Below are 24559 nucleotides of genomic sequence, written 5' to 3' on the forward strand. Positions count from 1 at the left end.
ACTTGTATCCATTCATCAGAAGGAGTAGTCAAGCCTCCAAATGATAAATGATCTAACCAACTAGGAAGAGTATATTTATGTTCTTCATTTGCTTTTGTCATGGAACTTAATCCCAGAAATTCATTTTTGAACTTTCTAGCTATCCATCCAGCTACATATTGAAAACCATCTTCTTCAGCAGTATTAGTTTGTGGATTAACAGCTGTATTTTCTTGAACCAAAAGAGTGGATGTTGATGTTGAAGAATTAAATATTTCTTTGACGCTTTCAACTTCTGATACTCTATTATAATCAGTATTGTCTTGTATGAACTGTTAAATATAAATCAAATAACTGCACGTTTATACTAAGTTTCTATAGTCTATCTATAACCGTCGCAATATCGCTGTAAAGCACTGATACTCGACCTTTGTCTATTAACCCGTCATCGGTATCGGTGTTAGCGTTTCGCTAACATTAAACTTATTTTAGGAACCACTTGTTCAAATAAAAATAGATTATTTTGAAACTCCACATACCTCTTATCTAAATAATAATAAACTATAATAACAACAAAAACAATACAAAAACATATTTATGTGGATATTATGACTGGTAAAAGTACGCAGTACCGATTATGTTAGCGTCCTGCTCGCACGATACTAACCGTGTTATAATTTTTTGAATTTTATTTTATTTTTTTAATACTTTAAAATAATGGACAAAAATTGTGAAAAAGTGTGTGCGTGGTTAAGTGAGGTTGAGGATGATTACGCGTTATTTGATTCCGATGATACCGATGCCGATTCTGACTTTTGTATTGAAAATGTGGAAAGTGATAGTGATGAAAGCACCGATCAAACTACATCAAATGTACGTCGTCGATCACCTTCTCTTTCAGGTGAAAATATTACTATAATTTCCGAACCAGAGTTTTTCTTAGGAAAGATAAAATAACTAAATGGTATAAAAATAATCCCCCTTCTAACGTCCGTACTCGTCGTCATAATATTGTTTTGCATTTGCCGGAGTGAAAAGAATCGCTAGAGATGCCAAATCAGTCTTGGATTGCTGGAAGTTATTTTTTCCTGATACTGTAGTTATAGATATAGTTGAGTGTACTAATAAATATTTAGCGAAAATCCGTGCAAATTATCAAAATAATAAGGATGTGCGTGATACTACGAAAGAAGAAATAGATGCCCTTTTAGGATTATTGTACTTGGCTGGGTATTTGCGTAGCAATCATTTGAACCTACACGATTTGTGGAGTACTGACGGTTTTGCTCCTGAATATTTCCGGGCAGTCATGTCAGAAAAACGTTTTTCCTTATTACTTCGAGCTGTTAGATTTGATGATATTGAAACAAGGAACGTTAGAAGAGCAATAGACAAGCTAGCACTTATTCGTACAGTTTTCGATGATTTTGTTCGGCGATGTAAAGAAAATTATACTGTAGGAGAGAATTGCACTATAGATGAGATGCTAGAAGGGTTTCGAGGGCGTTGCAGTTTTCGACAATATATACCAAATAAGCCAAATAAATACGGTATCAAAATTCAAGCACTCGTTGATTCTCGTACATTTTATACGTCTAATATGGAGGTTTACGTAGGAACTCAGCCGGATGGCCCTTTCAAATCTGACAATTCTCCGTCAAGTATTGTAAAACGACTAATATCGCCGATATCAAAAACTGGCCGCAATATTACTATGGACAATTGGTACAATTCAATTCCATTGGCTCATGAGTTACTAAAAAATCATAATCTCACTGTAGTGGGCACTTTGAGGAAAAACAAAAGGGAAATTCCTCCGGTTTTTTTAGAAACTAAAAAAAGAGAGGTAAATTCGACTTTGTTTGGATATGGAAAAGACCTTTTACTTACATCTTATACTCCAAACAAAAATAAAAATGTCATTATGATATCAAGTATGCATGATCAAGGTATCATTGACCCGGAATCCGGTGACCAAAAAAAACCAGAAGTCATAACGTACTATAATGGTACTAAAGGTGGAGTGGATGTAGTAGACGAAATGAAAGGCGAGTACTCGGTGGCAAGAATTAGTTGTCGATGGCCCCTAACTATTTTTTTTTCATTGATGAATATTGCTGGGATAAACAGTCAAATTATATACTGCGAAAATACCGGTAAAATGATAACTCGTCGAGAATATTTAAAAACTTTGGGACAAGAGCTCACTAAACCTTACATGGTAAAACGTCTTGAACAGCCATGTTTATCATTTCTCCTTCGACAACAAATAATAAAAATGACTGGATGTACCTCAAAAAATAATAAGGAAAGTCCGAATCCAGATGTTTCGACAAGTGATCAACGAATCAGATGTAATTTTTGTCCAATAAGAAAAAATCGCTTTACAAAGGTACCATTATAAAGATATTTATTGGTTATTTATACATTATATTATTTTTATATTATATTTTATAGGTCAGTTGTTCGTTATGTGGTGTGTATATATGTAAAGAACATACTACTCCTACTTGTCCGACATGCAACACCGTGAAAGAAAACTCGGACAATTCTAACGATGAGTTATAATTTAAAAATTGTTTTTATTTTAATAGATTTTGTTACAAAAAAGTGATTTGTTTAATTTTTATATACCTAATATATTTTTTTTTTCTACCAAAAATTATGTTTTTTTTTATTTTTTATAGTTTTTTCCGAGAAAACTCGAAAATTTCGAACGATGAGTTATAATTTTTAAAATTGTTTTTATTTTAATAGATTTTGTTACAAAAAAGTGATTTGGTTAATTTTTTATATAATATTTTTTTTTCTACTAAAAATAATGTTTTTTTTATTTATATATCAACAATTTGAGTGAAATTTGCTATTAATAAATAAATATTATTAGTGATTTTGCTATTAAACAATATAATTATTGTGGGATAAAACTAGACAAATATTTTTATCTTTGTTTCACTATTCCAAGTTCAAAAAATAATTCACAGAACCGAAAAAACGATAATGTTAGCGTAACGCTAACACGATACCAATCATGTAACAGTATATAGCGATACCAGTGACGGGTTAAATAACATGTCGTGGCCTCCTAACTCACCCGTAACGTCAAAAGCGAAAAATAAACCGGCAGATAAAATTAAAATTGACAACAATATACAGGCTTCTCACCTAATCAAAAATACTACAAATAATTCTATGATGAATCCTACCAATTCAAATTCTACTCTCGAATATGATAACATGCAAAACAACATGGATGTTGGTTGGACACAAAAGGTCAATAAAAGAAACGACTCAGATTCATCCGATCCGAAATCTCCTAATCCTACGTTAAATAAAAAAAAATAATAATAATAAATTATTTTTAACAGCTAATCGCTACGAAGTGCTTACGCAAATCGAACCTGTTACTCCGTCTATACCGGACTCTAACCAAGTATTTTACTCTTCCACAGGAACTGCTAATAACGTTAACCAAATTAAACCACCGCCATCGATTTTTGTAAAAGGTATTATTGACTTTTCAAAAATTTGCGAAGCCTTAATTGAGCTTATTGGGGTTGATAATTTTCATTGTAAATCTTCCTCTGATCGACTAAAGGTTCAAACGGCCACCCCTGAATCATACAGATCCCTGATACATTTCTTAAAAGAACAGGATGCTCAATATCACACTTATCAGTTAAAAGAGGATAAACCTACTCAAGTTTTCATCCGCATTATACATCCATATAATCCTTAGAATTAATTAAATCTGAGCTAGAATTGCGTCATTTTGAGGTCAGGTAGGTAACGTAGGCTAACGTACTTCACAAAACCACCAAATGCCCGCTACCACTTTTCTTTGTTGATCTGGAACCTACTGAACAGTCTAACGATATATTCAAACTTTCCATTATTCTTCATACTAAAATTAAGGTCGAAGAACCCTATAAACCGATGGTAATTAGTAAATGTCTCAATTGTCAAGACTACGGTCACACGCTATCATACTGTGGATACTCAGCTCGTTATGTACGCTGCAGATACTCACATTCTTCCTCAGACTGCACCTAACCAAGAGATTGTCCTCCCAAATGCGCCCTATGCTCAGGCAACCACCCAGCCAACTACCGAGGATGCAACGTCTACAGAGAAATCCAATGTCGAAATAAGCATAACAATAAAAGTAACTTTCTACTTGATAATGTTAATTTTAAGTCTACTACTAATAATTCCAATTTAAAAGAAAGTCACCAACTTCTGGAAACTAACAACCCTAGCACCTTTCCTCCCACTTCATCTCAGAGAACTTATGCCCATACTACTTCAAATCAGTCAAGAGATAGTAACCATCTTCCTCAACCAGTATTAGGTTTTGATAAAAATATGTCAAGTTAACTTGACGAATTTAAATCAGTTATTGGCCTTTTAATTACACTTTTAACACAAGTTATCTCATGTCTTTTAAGTAATAAAAATGACAAATAACTCGCTCACCTCCAAATCTATTATCGTCATCCTTTTTAATGCTAATGGCCTAAAAAACCCCATCAATGAATTACAAGCTGTCTTGTATGAAAAACATATCGATATTGCCTTAATTACCGAGACTCACTGTACCAAATACTCAAATGTTTTTATTCCAGGCTACACTCTGTTCAAATCCAATCAACACATCTCACGGTTCAGGTTAACCTAACCTAACCTTCACGGGTCATCATTATTAAATCTACTCTGTCCTTTTTACAAGATTATCTTCAATCTTGTGCTGTATCTGTTAAGTTAAATAATATACCTATCACTATTGCTGCAATTTACTGCTCTGCAAGACACAACATCTCTCCCATTAATGTTGTCGACTATTTCTCATCAATTACTTCACATTTCATAATTGGTGGAGATATTAATGCAAAACATCAAGCCTGGGGCTGTCATACTGTCAACCCGCGTGGCTATGTTCTCTACAATTTTGTCAATGCCAAAAAATATTAGATACTGGCCCCTCCAGGTCCAACTTATTGGCCAACATCATCACTTAAAAAACCCGACATCCTTGATATCTTCATTTCTAAAATACCAAGTAATTTATACTGCACCCCGGAAAATATCCTAGATCTAAACTCTGACCACTTATCTATACTTCTAACAATCAATGCATCCCCAACAATACGTATGACACTTCCAAAATTATTTTATCCTTCAACTGATCGTATTAAGTTCCATAACTTAGTAGATCAAGAAATCATCCTGTACGTTAAATTAAAAACACATGAATATATTGATAATGCAGTTGATAAATTTACCTCAATCATTCAAACAGCTGCTTAGGCATCCCAATCTAAGCCAACTCCAGCTTCCACTAAGTTTCCACTATTACCAATACATCTACGTTCATTAATTACTGATAAAAGGAGAGCTAGAGCGCGTTATCAATTTTCTCGTTTACCTTCCCATAAAGCACTGTACAATAAACTATCCAATTCTCTTAAAAAACATTTTCTAAAACATAAATCAGATATTTTCCAACAGAAGCTATTTAACTTATCCTCTTTTGACGGTAGCCTAGTTTACCACCACTAACCGAAACTGATAATTCTATTGCTATAACTGATGAGGACAAGGCTAAGACTTTTCGTCAACACCTATCGGAAATATTTAAGCCTCATCCTGATATAAATAAACCAGATCTCACCTCTAAGGTAACCCAGTATTTGGATTGTCCCATGCCTCTTCATCTCCCTGACTGAAAAGTGCTTTACACCAAATGAATTAAAAACTGCAATACAAAAGTATTCTATTAAAAAAACGCCAGGCTTTGATCTAATTGCCGCAGAAGTCGCTAGATGTCTCCTCAAAAAAGCTATACTATTTCTCACATATTTATTTAACGCAATCTTACGACTTTCATACTTCCCACTTCTATGGAAATTTTCAAACATAGTCATGATTCCTAAACCGGACAAACCACCCGATTGTCTTCCTCGTACAGACCAATAAGTCTATTACCCTTTCTAGGTAAACTACTAGAAAGACTAATACTTAAAAGGCTATTACCTTACATTTTTTACAAACAAGATACTACCAGACTCGCAATAAATTTGGTTTACATTCAGCGCATAGTACAATACATACAATACACCAAGTACATAGGTTAGTTGACGCAATCTCGTGTACTTTAGAAAAAAAGTATTATTGCACTTGTGCTTTTCTTGACATTAGCCAAGTGTTTGATAGAGTTCGGTATGAAGGATTACTTTTTAAATTAAAAAATTCCTCTCCCCATGTTCATTTTTATTGATTAAATCTTATTTAAGTGATCGTCATTTCCAAATTCGGTTTGGATCCTCAGTATCCAAAATTGAGTAAATCTTAGCTTGAGTTCCCCAGGGTGGAATTCTTTCTCCCATTATTTTTAATATATATACCTCTGATCAGCATATCTCCCAAAATACTAGTGTAGCCAATTATGCGGATGACAAAGTCATCATATCAATTGACAAAAATCCTCTAACTACCTCAGCAAATCTCCAAACTCATCTCAACCTAATGTCTGAATGGTACACCGATTGGTGCATTAAATCCCAATAAGTCAATACACGCAACATTCACTCCATTTGTCCTAATGTCTATTTACACAAAATTCTTATTCCCGCATCTAATACAGTTAGATATCAAGGACTTAACTTGGATAAGCGCCTAACTTGGAATAGCCATATCTATATTAAGAGACTTGCCTTAAACGCCCGTCTTCGTAGACTACGAATTTTACTCATAAATAATAAACATGCCGAACTAAAAGTTAAAGTTCTTATGTATAAAACATTACTAAAACCTTTATGGACATGTGGTCTCCAATTATGGGGTACAAATTTATAAATAAAATAAAATTATACCTATTGTGTATTGACGTGGATAAAAAGAATTCTAAAATGTGCACAGACATGGGAAATACCAAAACTATACATGACGGAACAATTACTGCGAATTGTAGTGTTATAATTTATAAATAATGACGTTTCTGTTCGCTTGCGTTCGTTCGTGTTCGGGCTCTAATGTAAACGCACCTTTATAATATTTTGTTATCGACATTATCGTTAATGTTTTTGTTTTGTATCTGAAACGAGGCACGAAAAGTGACAATATTATACTGTTTTATTTCTTAACTCTCAAGTTGGTTTATAATATTATACTAATATAAAGTATGGAATCGTCAAAAAAAGAAACACTTTACTTTCTTATTTCTCAACAAATAAAAAATCTCGAACTGAGAATAATGAGGTGCGTGATAGTTTTTATTTTTTTTGTTTATTAATATTTTAACTTGTTTTCTAATGTTGATTGTTGCGCTATTTAGGCACCAGCAGAAATAGAAATTGAATGTTTATCGACATCGCCAAGGTCAAAATCTGTAGTAGAAGACAGTCAACTTGTAAGTACTTACTACTTATGATTTTGCATACACCTCAGTACCACACGTCCACACGGTTTATTTACTTATAGTTCGAAATAGTTTGTATTATTTTCATTTCCGATAAGGCGATAACCGGATATTGTACGATTGAAGTGTTTGAACTGTAGACTTAATAATAAATTTCCAGTACACTAGTTTTTCTGTTCATGTGACGTGTGTTTTATCATCTATTTATTAGGTCTCTTATCGTTGCGCCGGGCATCGCGTTTATTTTATTAACAATTTTACGTAAACTATTATATTTTAATTTATATTTAATTAGAGCGCAGTGGCACTTTTCACGTTATTCGGCCGAACTCTTCAATTGATTAGACCTCTAACGATTATCATATTTCAATAAGAGATGAATTTCATGTTTTATAATTACTTTTTACTCATTTTTAGGACCCCCCTAATGACGTGGCTAATTTTTGTCGAAAATCACTTAATGATAACGAGAAATATGAACTTATTGTAAAAGCATGGGTACCTGATATAACCTATAAATTTCCAACTTCAAGTAAATGGAAATTAAAATTTCAACATTCTTGGTTGCGGTCTTTTCCTTGGTTGACGTATTCAGCAATCGAGGACGGAGCGAGCCTATTGTAGAATTTGCGTCTCATTTTCCCAAAAAAATGCAGGTAAAGGAAATCACGAAAATCTAAAAGCTTTTATACAGACTTCGTTTGGTTGAAGAAAGCCCTTGAAAAATTTAAAGAACATCAAAATAAATTATACCACAAGGACGCTATAGAAGATGCACACAATTTTCGTCTAATTTTTGAAAATAAAAGAAACGATGTGATCACTGAAATTGACAAAGGTAGAAAACAACAGCAATTGGAGAATAGAAGAAAATTGACTCCTATCATTAGAGCAATTTTACTGTGTGGCAGACAAGGACTTGCATTGAGAGGTAACCGTGATTATGGTCCACTATTAATGAGTTTCCAAAGAAATGATGGCAATTTTAGAGCGTTTCTTCGATATGCCATAGAATGTGGTGACATAGATTTACATCAACACTTACAAACTGCTTCTATAAACGCTACGTATTTGAGCCCTCGAATACAAAATGAAATAATTGATGCAGCAGGGAAAATAATTACAAACAAAATTGTGGAACGCATCAATAAGGCTAAATGTTTTGCATCAATTGCCGATGAAACCATAGATGTAAGTGGCATCGAGCAGTTTTCTGTTTGTGTAAGATACGTTGATGAAATTGAAGGAGAATATGTAACCCGAGAAGATTTCCTGTGCTTTGTTCCAGTTGAGATTGTTACAGTGGAAGGACTTGCAAATACGCTTCTGACCACTTTATATGCCCTTGGTGTAAACACACTTTTTATGAAAGGACAAGGTAATTATTTTTAAGTCTAGTAAATTGTTAGTCATATAATTGATATTTTTTGTATTATTATTTTATTTTAATTGAACTGAAAAGTCCATATGAATTAAATAAAGTGATAAAATAAAACGTGAATATTTATTTTTTCTTTTAAGGTTACGATGGAGCGCGTGCCATGAGTGGACAATACAATGGTTGTGCAGCTATAATTAAAAAAATCTGTCCAGAGGCTGTTTATGTGCACTGTGCTAATCACAACTTAAATTTAGCAATAACACATGCTTGCAAAATTACTCCAATCAGAAATTGCTTAGGAACAATTAAGGAAATTGTAAATTATTTTCGTAAATCAAATAAAGCTGGATCAATACTGAAAAATAAAATAAAAGCTGATGTTCCAGAAGCTAAACAAACACGACTCTTGAAATTTTGCGAAACAAGGTGGGTGGAACATTTAAACTCACTCAGTTTATTCTATGATGTTTTTGAATATATATGCTCTGCGCTTGAAGAACTGGAAGTAACAACCTGTAAAGTTGATGGAGTACAACCACACACTCTTCTTTTATCAATTTGTACACCTCAATTTATTGTTGCATTATTAGTACTAAAACCGATTTTTAGCTTGACTAAAAATCTTAGCTTATCATTGCAAAAAGTAGATTGCGATTTAAGCAGTTGCGTTCAGTATTCAAATAATTTGTATGAAGAAATCAATCAGATGAGAGAAAATGCAGAAAGTAATTTTAAAAACGTATTTAAACAAGCTATGGAAATGGCAGAAAAAACCGGTGTCCAAATGATCATTCCTCGGCGTGTTAAAAATCAAATACATCGTGAAAATTATGCAGGCAACCCTGAAGCATATTATCGTAAATCGATATTTATTCCATTTTTAGATCATTATCTGGATCAATTAAACTCAAGATTTCTTGACCATAGTACACTACTTTTAAAAATACAGAATATTTTGCGGTCGAAATGTATAGCGTTGGATACAGATGGAATTAAAGAAACAGCACACACTTTAAAAACAGAATGGCCAAATGAGATACTTGGAACATCAGAGGACTTAATAGCCGAAATAGTTATGTGGCGAAGGTAAGCTCTAACTTAATCATTCGAGTTTTGCATGCTAATTTAACTCACTAATATCAGTAATATCGCATTTATATATGTTACAGGCATTATTTGGGCCTGCCAAATGAAAATCGACCAGTATGCTTTATCCAAGCTCTAAGTGCCGCGCCACACTAGAGCGGTTTTGACGCGCGTTTTTCTACCGCGCGGTTTCAACGCGCGGTCTGCATGCATTACACTTGCGCGGTTTGCTCGCGTTACTATACGTTCAGACCAGCTCAGTTGACCAGTATTTTGTGATTCGGTACTGTTTTTTTCGTCATTTAATTGTAATTTTTTACATTTTTACTATACATTTTAACTTGCATTTTTAATTGTTTATTTGTTATTAAGTTTTTTTCGCTAAAGTGTTTGTGTACTTAATAATTAACTAATTTGTATATATTGAATAAATAAGTTGAAGGTATGTAACAACGAACAATAAATTACATATTTTTATTACAAGTAATTTATTAGTATCATTATTAAAAAATATAAATTTCCATTTGTAAAAATCATATTTAATTTTTTTTTTTATTTTTTCATGCAGCATGGATTACGAATATTATATGAATGCAATGAAAGTGATTGCAGTGGCAGAGGCATTTGGATATCTGAACCCGCCAAGGTCAGAAAGATCGTATTGGATTCATCCGTTTAATATAGTACGGGAAACTAATAATCGGTTTTTTTCATTTTATGGAGACATTCGAAAATATCCGAATAAATTTGTAGAGTACTATAGAATGTCCATCTCTTCATTTGACAAGCTATTAGAAAAACTACGTCCCTACATTACAAAAAAAACTACGAAGTTCCGACGTCCGGTGTGTGCAGAAGAAAGATTGACTATTACAATCAGGTAATAATAAAACTATACTAGTGAATATAGTTATACATAATAACTATTAAGTACAATCAAATTAATCAATTCTCTGAAATATATAAAACAGTTTTCAGTAGGTACTAATGTATTATACGAGTATGTATGTAACAATAAAATAAAAATAAAACATAATTGCAATAACTTTTGAAATACAATTTAAAAAGTAATAAAAATAATCTAAGTATTTAAGACTTAATATAAAATTAAATAAGCAACAAATTCTTCTGTTTATAATGTTTTTATAAAAAAAAAAAAAAATAATAATAACACTTATACACTATGATGCATTCCTATATCTTCCTGGTTATAATCATGTGATGTTGGGGAATCATAACTTTGTGGAAGTGAATACCTTGAAGAAGGGCGGGCCGGTTGATTAAACTGTTGTGTATAATTTGGATAGAAAGATGGATGTGGGAAAGAAGTTTGCTGGCTAACATAATTAGGATAGCTGAATTGGTGAATGTTCGAGTTTGATTGTGAAGATTGAGAGTTGTCAATCGCAGGATTTAAAATATTTTTAACTGACTGCATGATTGCAATCTTGAAATCAAGTTTTTGGTTGGCATTCATTTTCTTAAATTCAGGAAGGAATGATAACAAAAAAGCTTTATCTGGATCTATGTCTTCATTGTGTGTTTGTATAGGAAGATGCTGCATTAGATCCAGCAAACTTTGTTGAAATGTGGTAATCTTTTCTTTTTTATTTCGAGTCTTTGCAGGTGTATCAGGTGTACTGTCTAATTTATTTGATTGCTCAACATAAACTTCTTCAGAAATGTCATCAGCATCGACAGTATCCACTGTGTTTTCTGTTGAAGTTGATGGCGAATACATATTACCTGTTGTCCTGCAATTTTTATTATAACATAATATGTATTATATTATATTATATTTTAAGCAAACATATTGTTCCCACAATGTCTTATACTTACTTTCTTTTTTTTAAAACGGGCTGTAAAAAAGAAAGTACATCAGCATAGGCATATTTTTTTGTAGAATTTGCTCCACTACCACTTGGTGTACTATTATTTTGTTTTATATCTCGAGCAAAATTATCTCTGATATTTTTCCACTTTTTTTTAATTTCTTCGACTATAAAGTAATATTGTAAATAATTATTTTAAGATTAGGTTAACTTATAAGAATTAAAAAATTCTAAGAAGAGTAAATACAATTCTGTTTATTTCTCATGTTTCCAAATGTATAAAAAATCAACAAAAAAAAAACCACGAAAAAAAAATGTATTTAATAATTAAATGATAAAAAATAATTAATAAAGTCCATTTTTAACAACAGATTTCACTACTTACAATATTATAATACAGTCATTATGAAAATCACCTCTATTAAAATATATTTTTCAGTAAAAAGTACCTACTATATTTTTTTAAAAAAAATGTAATAATTAGAGCTCGGATTTATATGTATTTATGAAACCAAAATATGTACATAAATATGTGCTAAAGAACTCAAAATATGTATTTTACTAATATGATTTATTTATTAATACTTAATTATATAATATAACCATATGAGTTCCTAATGAAAAAATTATATTTTAATAGTAAAAAAAGGTACCTGTTAAAAATTATAAAATATAAATAAAAAAAGATAAAAAAAAAATAATATATTAATTATCTTAATTACAATTTATGATAACATGCATTTTTAAATTTTCAATCGTTATTTATCGTTTATCGAAGTCATAAATATCGAACATTTGTTACTACGAATATTTTGTCCTTTTGGAAACATGAGAAATAAAATTGTCTGTATTGAAAAATACAGTCGTATGCCTACCTATTCTTCTTCTTCTTCTTGGGTTAATCGGCCGCTAGGACCATCCCGTCTCACAACCAATTCTCCAGGCATCTCTATTCATCGCCAAATCCTTCCAGTTTGCTCCGCCTCCTAAGTCTTCTATATCCCTCTTAACTAAATCTTCCCATCTCAATTTTGGTCTTCCCAAGGGCCTTTTTCCTACTGGATTCTGTTCTAGAACCATTCTTAGTAAAGAGTTCTGGCTTCGGATTGCATGTCCTGCCCACCGCAATCTTTTTTTCTTGATCGTCTCTGCTATGTTATTTTCATTAAAAATTTCTTGTAGCTCTATGTTTTTTCTTCTTCTCCACTCTCCTGTGATGTTATCTTTTATTGGGCCGAATATCTTTCGTAATATTCTCCTTTCTAGTATTAAGAACTTATTCTCATCTGATTTCCTTAGTGCCCATGTTTCCGATCCGTACAATATCACTGGCCGTATTAGACTAGTATACAAACGTCTCTTTATCTCTCTTGATAATGATCTAGAATTTAATAGTTTCTCCAAACCATAATAAATCCTGTTTCCCGCTTGGATTCTCGCGGCTACTTCCTTGGTGATATCATTTTTTTCAGTCACAATTGAGCCAAGATATTTGAAAGAATTCACTCTCTTAAATTTAAAATGACCTACCTCCAAAACTTGATCCATCCAATTTTGTCTACCTATAATCATATATTCAGTTTTTTGTTCATTAATTTGTAGTCCTACTTTCTGTGCTGCGTCATTTAGTCTGCCACAGAGCCGTTTAACTACATCTTGAGATTCATCCATCAGTACTATATCATCGGCATATGCCAATAATGGAATAGTCGAGTTCCGGAGTTTTATTCCTTCGTGGGGTTCAATTTTCATTTCTCTTATTACTTTTCCAATACCAGGTTGAAGAAATAGGTGAGATTGAATCACCCTGTCTAAGGCCGGATTTTACTGTCACTGGATCAGACTTCACATTTCCGACTTTTATTTTGACCACGGTTTCCATGATGCTAATTGAAACTAGATTGACCAGCTTCTGGGGAAAATAGAACTCTTTTAGAATATTTATGAGACTTTCCCTATGAATACTGTCGTATGCTTTTTTGAAGTCAACGAATAGCGTATGTATCTCCCTATCGAATTCCCACGTTTTTTGATATAATTGTCTAATAATAAATATTTGGTCCGTCGTTGACTTCCCCGGTCTAAAACCACCTTGATATTCACCAATTGTCTGTTCTGTTTTTTCTTTTATTCTTGTTAGAATACAATTTGAGAACACTTTGTACGCCACATTCAATAGGGCAATTCCCCTATAATTATTACGGTCTTGTTTATTTCCTTTTTTATGTATTGGGCAAATCAGGGACGTTTTCCAATCTTCTGGAAATTCTTCTGTTACCCATATTTGTTTAATCACTTGCCAGATCCATTGTGTCACGTCCTCCCCTCCTTTTTTAAGTAATTCAGCCTGGAACCCATCTTCGCCTGGAGACTTATTATTTTTCAGATTCTTTATTTGTAAGTCTATTTCTTCTAGAGTTGGCTCTGGACATTCTTGGTTGTTTATATTTCCTAGGTCAAACATGAACAATTCGTCTGGTTCTTCACAGTTCAGTAGTTCTTCAAAATATTTCTCCCATTCTTTAGCTATACCTTCATTTGTAGTAACCAAGGATCCATTACTATCTCTAATAAATCGTTCGCTTCTTTTGAAGTATCCACTTAAATTCTTAATAGTCTTATACATATCACGTGTTTTATTTGCTTTAAAATCTTTTTCCGCCCTTTCTAGTAAGTTACATACAAATTTCCTTTTCTCACACCTTAGAATCTTATCTGCTTCCTTTCGTCGTGTGATGAACCTTGTTCTCTTTGTCTCATTATCCGTATCCTTTAACCATCCTTCACGAGCAGCTTTTCTTCTCCGTATTGCTTCCTCACATATATTATTGAACCACACTTTTGATACATTTCTTTTTGTTCCTATAACTCCCGTCGCTGCTGTTTCAATAGAATCTTTGACTTTATTCCATATTTCATTCACATTACTGGTATGTTTTATCCGCTTTTCTTCAAAAATCTTCTTGATTGTGTTGTTATAATCCTTGAGAAACCTCTTGTCTTCCAACTTCTCTACGTCATATCTTCTCATGCATGTTGTATTACATTTATTATGCTTTTTCAGCTTTATACGTACCCAAAAACCCACTAGTAAATGATCAGAATCAGAGTCTGCCCCACGTAATGTTCGAACATTAGTAATTCCATTCTTGAATCTCTCATTTACCAGAACGTGGTCTATCTGATTCTTATATTTTCCATCAGGTGATATCCATGTGTACTTATGTATCTCCTTGCGAGGGAACATAGTGCTTTTTATACATAGTCCTTTTCCTACTGCAAAATTAATCAGTTTCATACCGTTGTCATTCGAAACCTCATGTAGGCTATGTGTCCCAATTACCGCTCTATACAGCGCTTCCTTGCCAATTTTAGCGTTAAAATCCCCTAGAACAATTTTAACATCACCAACTGCTGTATCCATTGTGTCTTCTAGTGTAGAATAGAACTCTTCCTTCTCTTCATCGTCTTTTTCTTCGGTTGGTGCATGAGCATTAATTAGAACTATTCGGAAATCTCTGGTCTTTAACGTTAGCGTGGAGATTCTTGGGCTAATATCTCTGAAGTCCTTCACCATGTGGATTATTGATTCATGTATCGCGAAACCAGTTCCCAAACTATGTCCTTGTTTACTACTTCCGTTAATGATGGTTGTTTGAGATATTTTACTAGATCCTGCATCTTCCCATCTCACTTCTTGCAGGGCAATACATCTTATTTTATATTTCTCTACTACTCTTACTAAATTCAATGTTGCTCCTTGTTTAAATAAAGTTCGTAAATTCCAAGTACCACAAAATAAATCCGATTTCCAGTTTCCAGTCTTTTTTCCAAATAATCTATCCCGAGGCTTGGTGTTAGAGTCCTGAACAGAATTTGTTTTACTAGGCAGAGTTGTTAACCCTGCGCTAAACCCCCAACCTGGAGGACCAGACTACCCCAACCACTTAAGGTCAGGGTAGGGCTATTGCAGTGTACTTATTAAGGTACACTGGGCGATGGGCACGCTACTTTCCCTACGCCGTAATGCCTACCTATATAATTAATAATTATTAATAAATCGTAAATGAACAAATTGTCGAAATATAAAGGAAAAATAGAACTACCTATTGAGAAATAAGTAAAAATATGTACTTATGGTAAAATATGTAAAAATATGTGAAAAAAAATATAGTTCATTTAATTGGAAATCCTTTGAAACGAATTTATCATTTACCTAAATTAATTTATCAAGTCATAGTAAAAATATGTATTAACATATAAATCCGAGCTCTAGTAATAATATAATTTATTATATAACTAAATATTATAATTTTTTATTTATTGATTTATATTCATAACTTTAAAGATTATATTTGACTTTTAGAAAAAAACATAAAATGTTATCTATATAACGTTTAAAATTATAAATTATTTCAGATATTTGTCAGTTGGAACTAATTTTGTGACATAACAATATGAATTTTTATTGGGACGAAGTACAATAGGTAATATTGTTCGTGAAACCTGTCAGATTTTATGGAATACTCTACAGCCTGAAGAAATGCCAGAACCTAATCCCGATCAATGGTTAGAAATAGCTAATAAATTTTATTTAAAAACCAATTTTCCAAATTGTGTAGGGGCAGTCGATGGTAAACACATTCGATGTATTAAACCTATTAATTCTGGAACAATGTTCTTTAATTATAAAAAATATTTTTCCATTGTATTAATGGCTGTAGTAGATGCAGAGTATAGTTTTATTTCAATCGATGTTGGTTCATATGTTAAGGAGAGTGATTCCACAATTTTCAAAAACTGTCCATTCGGAAAAAAATTATACGCCGAACTATTAAATCTACCAGCGCCTGTTGTTCTTCCAAATACAGATAATTTTCCGCAGCCTTTCGTGGTAATTGGAGATGAAGCTTTCGGACTACACAAAAACCTTTTAAGACCATACCCCGGACGAGGTCTCACCCAAAAAAGAAAAATTTTCAACTACCGTTTATCAAGAGCTCGAAGATACGTAGAATGCGCTTTCGGAATACTCGCAAATAAATGGCGTGTTCTACACACTGCTCTCCTAGTTGAACCAGATTTTGCAGACGATATAACAAAAGCATGCTGTATTTTACACAATTATGTTAGACGGAGGGACGGTTATAACTTCGAAGATACCCTATCAAACTATTTGGAAGACATCGAAAATGAAAATAATTCTGGAGCTCGTCAACAAGGCATAGATGTTCGAGAATATTTTGCTGAATATTTTATGGGAGCAGGAGCAGTTCCATTTCAATATCGATATATATAGTTTATTTTGTATATATACTTAAATATATCTACTTTAAATATAAAATAAGTCGTTTGTTAATACACGTTAAACACCAGTATCAACATATTGTTTACATGTAGCAACCGGTTCGTACTTGCCCTTTATACATTTGTACCTATATTATAGCCGTATTGCGTACACATTACAATTTCTTAAATTTGTGTCAGCAATTCATAAAATTTTCCTACATTGATACTATAATATATTTTATTTTAATTATATTAAAATTAGGTATTTTTCTTTTTTTCTTTATAAATATAATACTATTATTATGTTATATTATTATTATAATTATTAGGTAATAAAGAAATCGCATATCTAATTAATATACAAATTAATAATGCTTACCATAACTCTCTTGTTCTTTGTTTGAAAATGTATCCCAATTTTTAAATACAGCACTGGCTACATTTATCCAGGCCTTTGTTTTGTAAAGTTTGTTCATATAGTTTTTACTATTTATGTTCCATAGACTTTCTTCTTTTTCCACTTCATTTATTAGAACATCAATGTCAATCATATTGATATATTTCAATTGATTAATTTTTTTTAAAAAAAAATTATATCACCGACAATTTTTTCTAATTAAAAAAAACTAATAAACAAAAAAAAAAAAAATTGGTATTGCAACGCGTTGTAACCGGTGTAGTATGTCGCATGCCGTATAAAACCGTGTGTTACGATTTCAAGCGTTATCGCGTCCAAAACGCAAAACCGCGACAGACAGCTGTGTCACGCGGCAACGCGCGTCAAAACCGCGCTAGTCTGACGCATTTCATCTATATGTATGCGTTTTCATCTAGCGTTTTCGACGCGCGGTGTTCACGCGTTTTCACCTCGCGTCAAAACCGCTCTAGTGTGGCGCGGCCCTTAACCAATGCAATTCGACACTGTACCAATCAGTTCATCGATTTTTGCGTATTGGTGGAACGCTCCCAGTATCCGTAGCTACAAGTGAACGCTCGTTTTCTTCCCTTCGTAGATTGAAAACGTATTTACGTAACAAAACAGGCGAAGAAAGATTAAATGGATTAACATTGTTAAATGTACATAGAGACATAGAAGTGAATTGTGAAGATATCCTTAACATAATGGCTAAAACTACAAGAAAATTAGATTTAGTATTGTAATTGTTTTTGTTTTTATTTTAAAAAAAGTATTGTAAGTACTAAGTATAACTAATTTTCTTAAAAAAATTTCGTATGTTTATTAAAAAAAAAGTTCTACTTTTCAGCAACTGATTTTCAAAAACACCCCCCGATTATTTTTTCTGCGTACGTCCCTGATGGTTATCATTGTATACGAAAAACGATTCTGAACGAAGATGATTTGTCAGCCTAGGATATAATTTCTAGTGGTTGGTGAAAAAGGTGGTTTATGTTTTAATGGCCTGAATACAACAAAATTTAAATTCTTTTATAATAATTGTAAGCTAAACTTATGAAAAACCTTGTATTAGATTTTCAACTCTTAGCTACTTATACAAAAATTTTTATGAAATATACCTACAAAATAATTTGCAAGTATTCATAGTTTTGACGAATTTTTGTCAATATTTGAACTTCAAATGATAATAAAAAAAAATTGTGCCTATGTATTCTTATAATTTTTTAATCACTATAAGAATAACTTATGAGGAACTTTGTATTAAATTTTCAAGTATTTTGATAGGGCTAAAAAAATTTTATCGACACTTCAAAAATATTTTTTCAGAAAAATTGAAAATTTCAGTTGTCTATAAATAGCTTAAAAAAAAGTCAAAATATTTTTAAATATAAATCAGGTAAAGAAAACGCGAATCTTAATAACTGGTAAAATTTTCAAGTATCTACGACTTATACTTTTTGAATAATAACAAATATCAAAAATCGTTTGAGGCTAAACTGTTATTTAACGCGGTTTTGTTAAAATTTAAATTTCAAACACTCATAAAAATGTTTTGTCTGAATCCGGTAGAGTTTTTTTTACAGATATTTGAAGAAAAATTTATGGAGAACCTTGTACCAAATTTTCAAAACTTAGTTATAAATAGGGTTAGGATGTTTATGATTTTGCATATTTTTTTAGGTTGTCCAATAACTCCATTCTTATACAGAAATATGTTTCATGATATCTATATTCAAAATATCAAAATTTTATTTTGCACATAATTGCATATTTTACCATTTTTTTAAAAAAGTGCATAATTTGTGTTTTTTTCTGTTTTTAAGCGCATATTTGACGGTTTTCGATTTAAAATGCTGAAAAACACTGTAATTTTATATTTTACTGAATCTTATAAAGTTTGATTATCTGTATTTCACATATTATCATTTATCACTTGTTTATTGTTGAAAATTCAATATGGTTATACCTATAGGTACCTACTTAAATAGAATTTTCGATAAGTCTCGTCAATTGACACTATAATTAACTTATCTTAAAACTTAAAATTAAAATTTTATCAGATATTTTAACAGAACATTTAATAATTTATAGTTAGTTTCCGTCTTGTCTACGACCGATGTAGAGTACCGTATATTGCACGTTTCGTATTTGTCGTGAACGTATTTGATCTATTGAATCACTCAGTTATGCCTAAAGTTAAAAGCTCTTGTTCTAACCGACTAAGAGGTTTTGTAAAAGAATTTGGAGAGCACGTTTTAACTACCAATGGTCCAATCCTTTATTGCAAATTATGCGAAGTTAAGGTAGGTAGTGAACGTCGGTTTACTGTTGAACAGCATATGAACACCGCTAAACATATTATATTGAGTAAACAAAAAGAAAAAAATGATAAACAACAATTAATATCAAACACAAAAATATCATCATTCAACCTAGATTTATGTAGAGCATTGACTTCAGCAAACATACCATTAAATAAGGTCAATAACGCTATTTTTCGTGATTTTTTGGAAAAGTAAACAAGAAAAGAGAGACCTGATGAATCGACAATACGTAAAAACTATTTATCAGAATGTTATCAAGAAACAATGAATAAAATTCGAAGTTATGTAACCGACAAGAAAATTTGGGTTTCAATCGATGAAACAACTGATTGTGAAGGCCGTTATAATGTTATATAGCAAATGTAGTAGTTGGCATACTAGAAAAAAACGAATCTGGTAAAATTTTTTTGCTAACTTCAGAACAGTTGGAAAGGGCTAACTTTTCAACTATTAGTAAATTATTTGATAAATCAATAAATTTATTATGGCCAAACGATGTACTTCATGATAACGTCTTATTATTTCTAACTGACGCTGCGCCATATATGGTGAAAGCAGCCAATAGTTTAAAAGCTTTGTATTCTAAGATGGTGCATGTGACATGTTTAGCACATGCACACCACCGGTGTTGCTGAGAAAATACGGGGAAGTTTTAAAAAAGTTGACGAATTAATATAAAATGCAAAAAAAGTATTTTTAAAAGCACCAAGTAGAATACAAATATTTAAAGACGAAGCATCTGCAGTGCCACTTTCCCCAACACCTGTAATAACACGCTGGGGAACTTGGTTGGATGCGGCTGTTTATTATGCAGATCATCTTACTGATATACGCAAAGTTTTTAATAAACTGCATCCAGAAGATGCTGTAGCCATACAAAAATGTTATACGCTCTTGAATGATCCATCTTTAGAAGCAAATTTAGTATACATTCAATCGAACTATGGATTTTTATCAGTCAATATAACTCGTCTTGAATCATCTGGGCAGCTTTTGTTAGAAGCAATATCAATAGTCAATAATACAACAGATAACATTAACAAAGCCGGTGGACAAATCGGCAACGAAGTATGTAGTAAATTTAAAACGATTCTAGAGAAAAACAGTGGATTCAATACAGTATATCAAATTTCGAAAGTACTTAATGGAGAACTTGAAATCATTGAGAGGATCGATGAGGAATTAACTGCGGAGGATTTCGTTTTTTTTAAGTTTTCACCAATTACGTCTGTTGAAGTGGAGAGGAGCTTTTCCAGGTGACTATTATTATTTAAAATAAATTATTATATAAATTATAATTAAATAATTATAAATTTAAATTAAATTATGATAATTTAAATAAATAAAATTTTTACATAGAGATTTTTTGTTCGATAGATTCAAAAACGTATTAGCGCCAAACAGACGAAGATTTACAACGGAACATTTAAAACAAACTTTAATTATTTAATGTAACTCTTTTTAATTTATTTTATATTTTATTTAATTTTTTTCAGTTTTTTCAATTTGTCTATAATAATAAATGTTTACTGCATTTTTTGTCCAAAAATATCTTTATTTTTTAATGCATATTTTTTAAATTTTTCAAGCATATTTAGCTGATTTTTAGTGCATAAGTGCATACATATTCATACATTTTTTAGTGCATAAATATCCTAACCCTAGTTATAAAAGAAAAAAAAATTTATGATTTTAATAATGTTTGATGTCATGGTTAGGACTTTGATGTTGTTATAATAAAATTAAAATCTTTAACTATAATATTTATAATAATATAAAACTTTACATTTTGTATGTATGTATGTATGCAACTGCATATGTATTTTGCATATTTTATGTATTTTACTTATTGAAAGATGATCTATGTATAAACCTATCGGTTTTTTTTATCCGATGACATAGATATTGAAGTAATAAGTATAATCATGAACTACTACATATTATGTAGTAGTTCGTGGGTATAATTATTAAAAAAAAGAAAAAATAATAATACAAAATAAATAATAAACACATTTTTAAATAAATTCAGTCGAAATTGTATTGTTTTAGTGTACATATTATGTATGTATTTGATCATTTTATTATTTGTCTGTTTTTAAAGCTTTTAAGTTCCTTAGTCTAGCCATAACCGTCTTTAATATATTTTAATTAATTTAACAACATCTAAGCCCTAGTTATTATAATTTAATATTGGATTGATCATATCTTAATGTTTGAAAAGGTAATGTTCTTTCAAAATCTATTTGATTTTTATGCATAATTTAGCATTACGCTGAACGCGAAGTTTTAATCATACACGGTTTTGAAACCAATGTTGTCGTTTTATAGTATTTAGAAATGTTATATCTAAAATTAACTTGATTCAGACAAACTTTGAAAGTAGTTATGTTATTATTTATTATTTAAATTAAAAAATATATTTGTATACATAATTGTATGTTGTATAATATAATTTATACAATAATTTTGTATAATTACCTATTTATCTACTGTATGATCTTTTTTTATAACTTTATTTTATTTGAATAATAAATGAATAAGTATTATGTAAAATTATTGAAAAGATAAAAACCGTTTCAATGATAGCATTATAAATAGTACAATTATGTAATATACATAATATTATAGTATTATTCTTTTTTTTTTAATTATTATCAATTTGACCCATGTAATATAAAACTAAATTAAGATACTAAACACACGTTTTATTCTATAATAAATTAATAGTTACAACCTTAATTACCTGTACACTATCTGTACAGATTATAAAGGTTGTACAACAATGCATCGGCGTATGACAGAAGCACAAAAATATATTATTATTTTTATTAATGGCATTTAACAAATTTAATTCAAAACTCAAATGTAAATAACTTTTTAAATTATTGATGCGTAATGACGAGTGAAACATCAAAATTTATTAAAAAATAAACCCTACATGAATCATATTTCAAAAATATAGGTTCCCATTTGAATTTTAAAAGTTACACCTCAAACCTCCCCGTTCCAATTAAAAAAAAAAAATTAACATCAAAATAATTTTGTTTATGTGATTTAAAAAGGTTTTCACATAGGTCAATTTTTTCTAATTTAAGGACGTCATGCTGAAATCTGCTGTCACATGAAATTTGGAACACCCTGTATATAATTTCCAATAATTTCAAATTGCTTTAATACAACTGTACGTATGATGGTTGACTAATGACTTTCGTGCGATCGTTTCAAAAATACTCTTCTCTATATATTGTAATTTCATCAAGCTTTTTCGATCGAGCAATACACGACTTCCTTCCTTATTCTTAGACTCTATAACAAGCACATTTTCCCCTCGATACACCATGCAAATGCGGCGGTAAATTCATCTTCTAGAAAAATCCGTTTTCTACATTTTTGTGGGACATCTAATACGAATGACAGCATATTCCCCATCAGCGAGAATATCCGTCTTAAAAAACCCTCGTATATGCTTACATAGCGTGACGGTGTTATTATATGAATAACAATATTGAACTAGTTTTCCGAATCAAATCCATCATTTAAAAACTTACGATCGGCGAAGTCGAGTATGAAATTATTACAATCGATGAGCTCTGCAGGCGGTCTTGGTGATATATATGTAAAACTTTTCTGAGTGTTTAGTTTTTTCATGTTAGCGATTGAACCGGCCATGATTTAAAAAGTATATATTTAATGAAGAACACTTAAACAGTTTAGCAGTTGTGGTGCGAAGAGGTATAAGGCTGTAGAAACACTGAACGACTGGTAAATTCTAGATTTTAGCAGTAATGCGTACACCTTTTCAAATGAAAACGAAAAGAAAAATAATAAAATGCTTAAACACTTGTAAACATTTTACAACACTAGAAATTTGTTAAAGTCAGAGCGAGCGAACGAGGTCGATAAATGTATCGGAGCAGACTAAACCAATTCAGCTATACTCAGTGATATATATAAGTACCTACGCGATAATCACAAAAGAACTACTAGTTAAACTATTAAAACATTATTAAGAGTCTGCGACATCCTTAGGATATTTGTTAATTAAATAAATATCTTAATGACGGGAAATTTAAGCTGTCAGAATATAATCAGAGCTATTAGTGAATACATTAAGCAGGTGGTGCGAATTTATTTAATTGATTTATTTGAAAGTACTAAGTATACATCCTGGCTGCGTATTTACGGATGCTACTCGACCCTGGCCAATAGATCCCGGATTTAGCTAGGGTACGTAAAACTAATTTATTTTACGGATGCTACTCGAGACTGGCCCCTATGTTCAATATTTATATGTGTTATTAATTTATTAATATATAATATATTATTATGTATTATTAATCCAAATAAATAAAGTTTCAATTTAGATAATAAAATACATAATTTAGTATAATATAATATATATTATTAATATATTCTATTATTTATATTATACATATTATATTAGTAATTAAAATTAAAAAAAGTTTCAGTTTGGACTCAATATATAACTGCTTCTATAGGTAAAAATATGTAAAAACAATATTATTAACAATGTATGCAGCTGTACCCATCTTATTGATAGTGTACAAGTTCATAGTCTATAATATAAAAAATTCAAAATATTATATGTGATGGTAACTAAATTAAAATAATACCTAATAAAAAATAAATATAAACTAAAATAAATTGTAATGGTAGGATACTAAAATTGTCCATTAAACTAAGTCAAGGTTAATTTAGGTTGAATAAGTAAATAAATAAAAGTCGATAAAGATTTTTTAATATTTTATAATAATATAATAATAAATAATATGCTTAATTATACATTTGTAGTGAAAAGTAAATGAATAAACA

General features: G+C 31.0%; 2 protein-coding genes and 1 pseudogene across 2 annotated transcripts; all 3 read left to right on the forward strand.

Moving 5' to 3' along the window:
• Positions 1-422: 422 nt before the first annotated feature.
• Positions 423-2673, forward strand: LOC126552217 (piggyBac transposable element-derived protein 4-like). Its single transcript, XM_050206917.1, has 2 exons — positions 423-2371; positions 2437-2673. The coding sequence occupies exons 1-2, from the start codon at positions 1289-1291 to the stop codon at positions 2545-2547; spliced, it is 1194 nt and encodes a 397-aa protein (XP_050062874.1). The 5' UTR covers positions 423-1288; the 3' UTR covers positions 2548-2673.
• A 378-nt stretch (positions 2674-3051) lies between these two features.
• LOC126552244 (52 kDa repressor of the inhibitor of the protein kinase-like) lies at positions 3052-10019 on the forward strand. Its single transcript, XM_050206946.1, has 8 exons — positions 3052-3252; positions 4177-4323; positions 5520-5657; positions 7313-7387; positions 7814-8016; positions 8059-8774; positions 8918-9863; positions 9947-10019. The coding sequence occupies exons 1-8, from the start codon at positions 3052-3054 to the stop codon at positions 10017-10019; spliced, it is 2499 nt and encodes an 832-aa protein (XP_050062903.1).
• Positions 10020-10438: 419 nt separating this feature from the next.
• Positions 10439-17227, forward strand: LOC126552220 (uncharacterized; annotated as a pseudogene).
• Positions 17228-24559: the final 7332 nt, after the last annotated feature.

The sequence above is a fragment of the Aphis gossypii genome, chromosome X (genome assembly GCF_020184175.1).
Source record: "Aphis gossypii isolate Hap1 chromosome X, ASM2018417v2, whole genome shotgun sequence".
Taxonomy (NCBI): domain Eukaryota; kingdom Metazoa; phylum Arthropoda; class Insecta; order Hemiptera; family Aphididae; genus Aphis; species Aphis gossypii.

Excerpts from the sequence above, each read along its gene's own strand:
- LOC126552244 (XM_050206946.1), top strand. The coding sequence starts at position 3,052 with ATGTCGTGGCCTCCTAACTCACCCGTAACGTCAAAAGCGAAAAATAAA. Across the intron at positions 3,253-4,176 it reads ATGTTGGTTGGACACAAAAG|TCTACTACTAATAATTCCAA; the intron begins GTCAATAAAAGA and ends GTTAATTTTAAG. Across the intron at positions 8,775-8,917 it reads ACTTTTTATGAAAGGACAAG|GTTACGATGGAGCGCGTGCC; the intron begins GTAATTATTTTT and ends TTTTCTTTTAAG.
- LOC126552217 (XM_050206917.1), top strand. The coding sequence starts at position 1,289 with ATGTCAGAAAAACGTTTTTCCTTATTACTTCGAGCTGTTAGATTTGAT. Across the intron at positions 2,372-2,436 it reads GAAAAAATCGCTTTACAAAG|GTCAGTTGTTCGTTATGTGG; the intron begins GTACCATTATAA and ends TATATTTTATAG.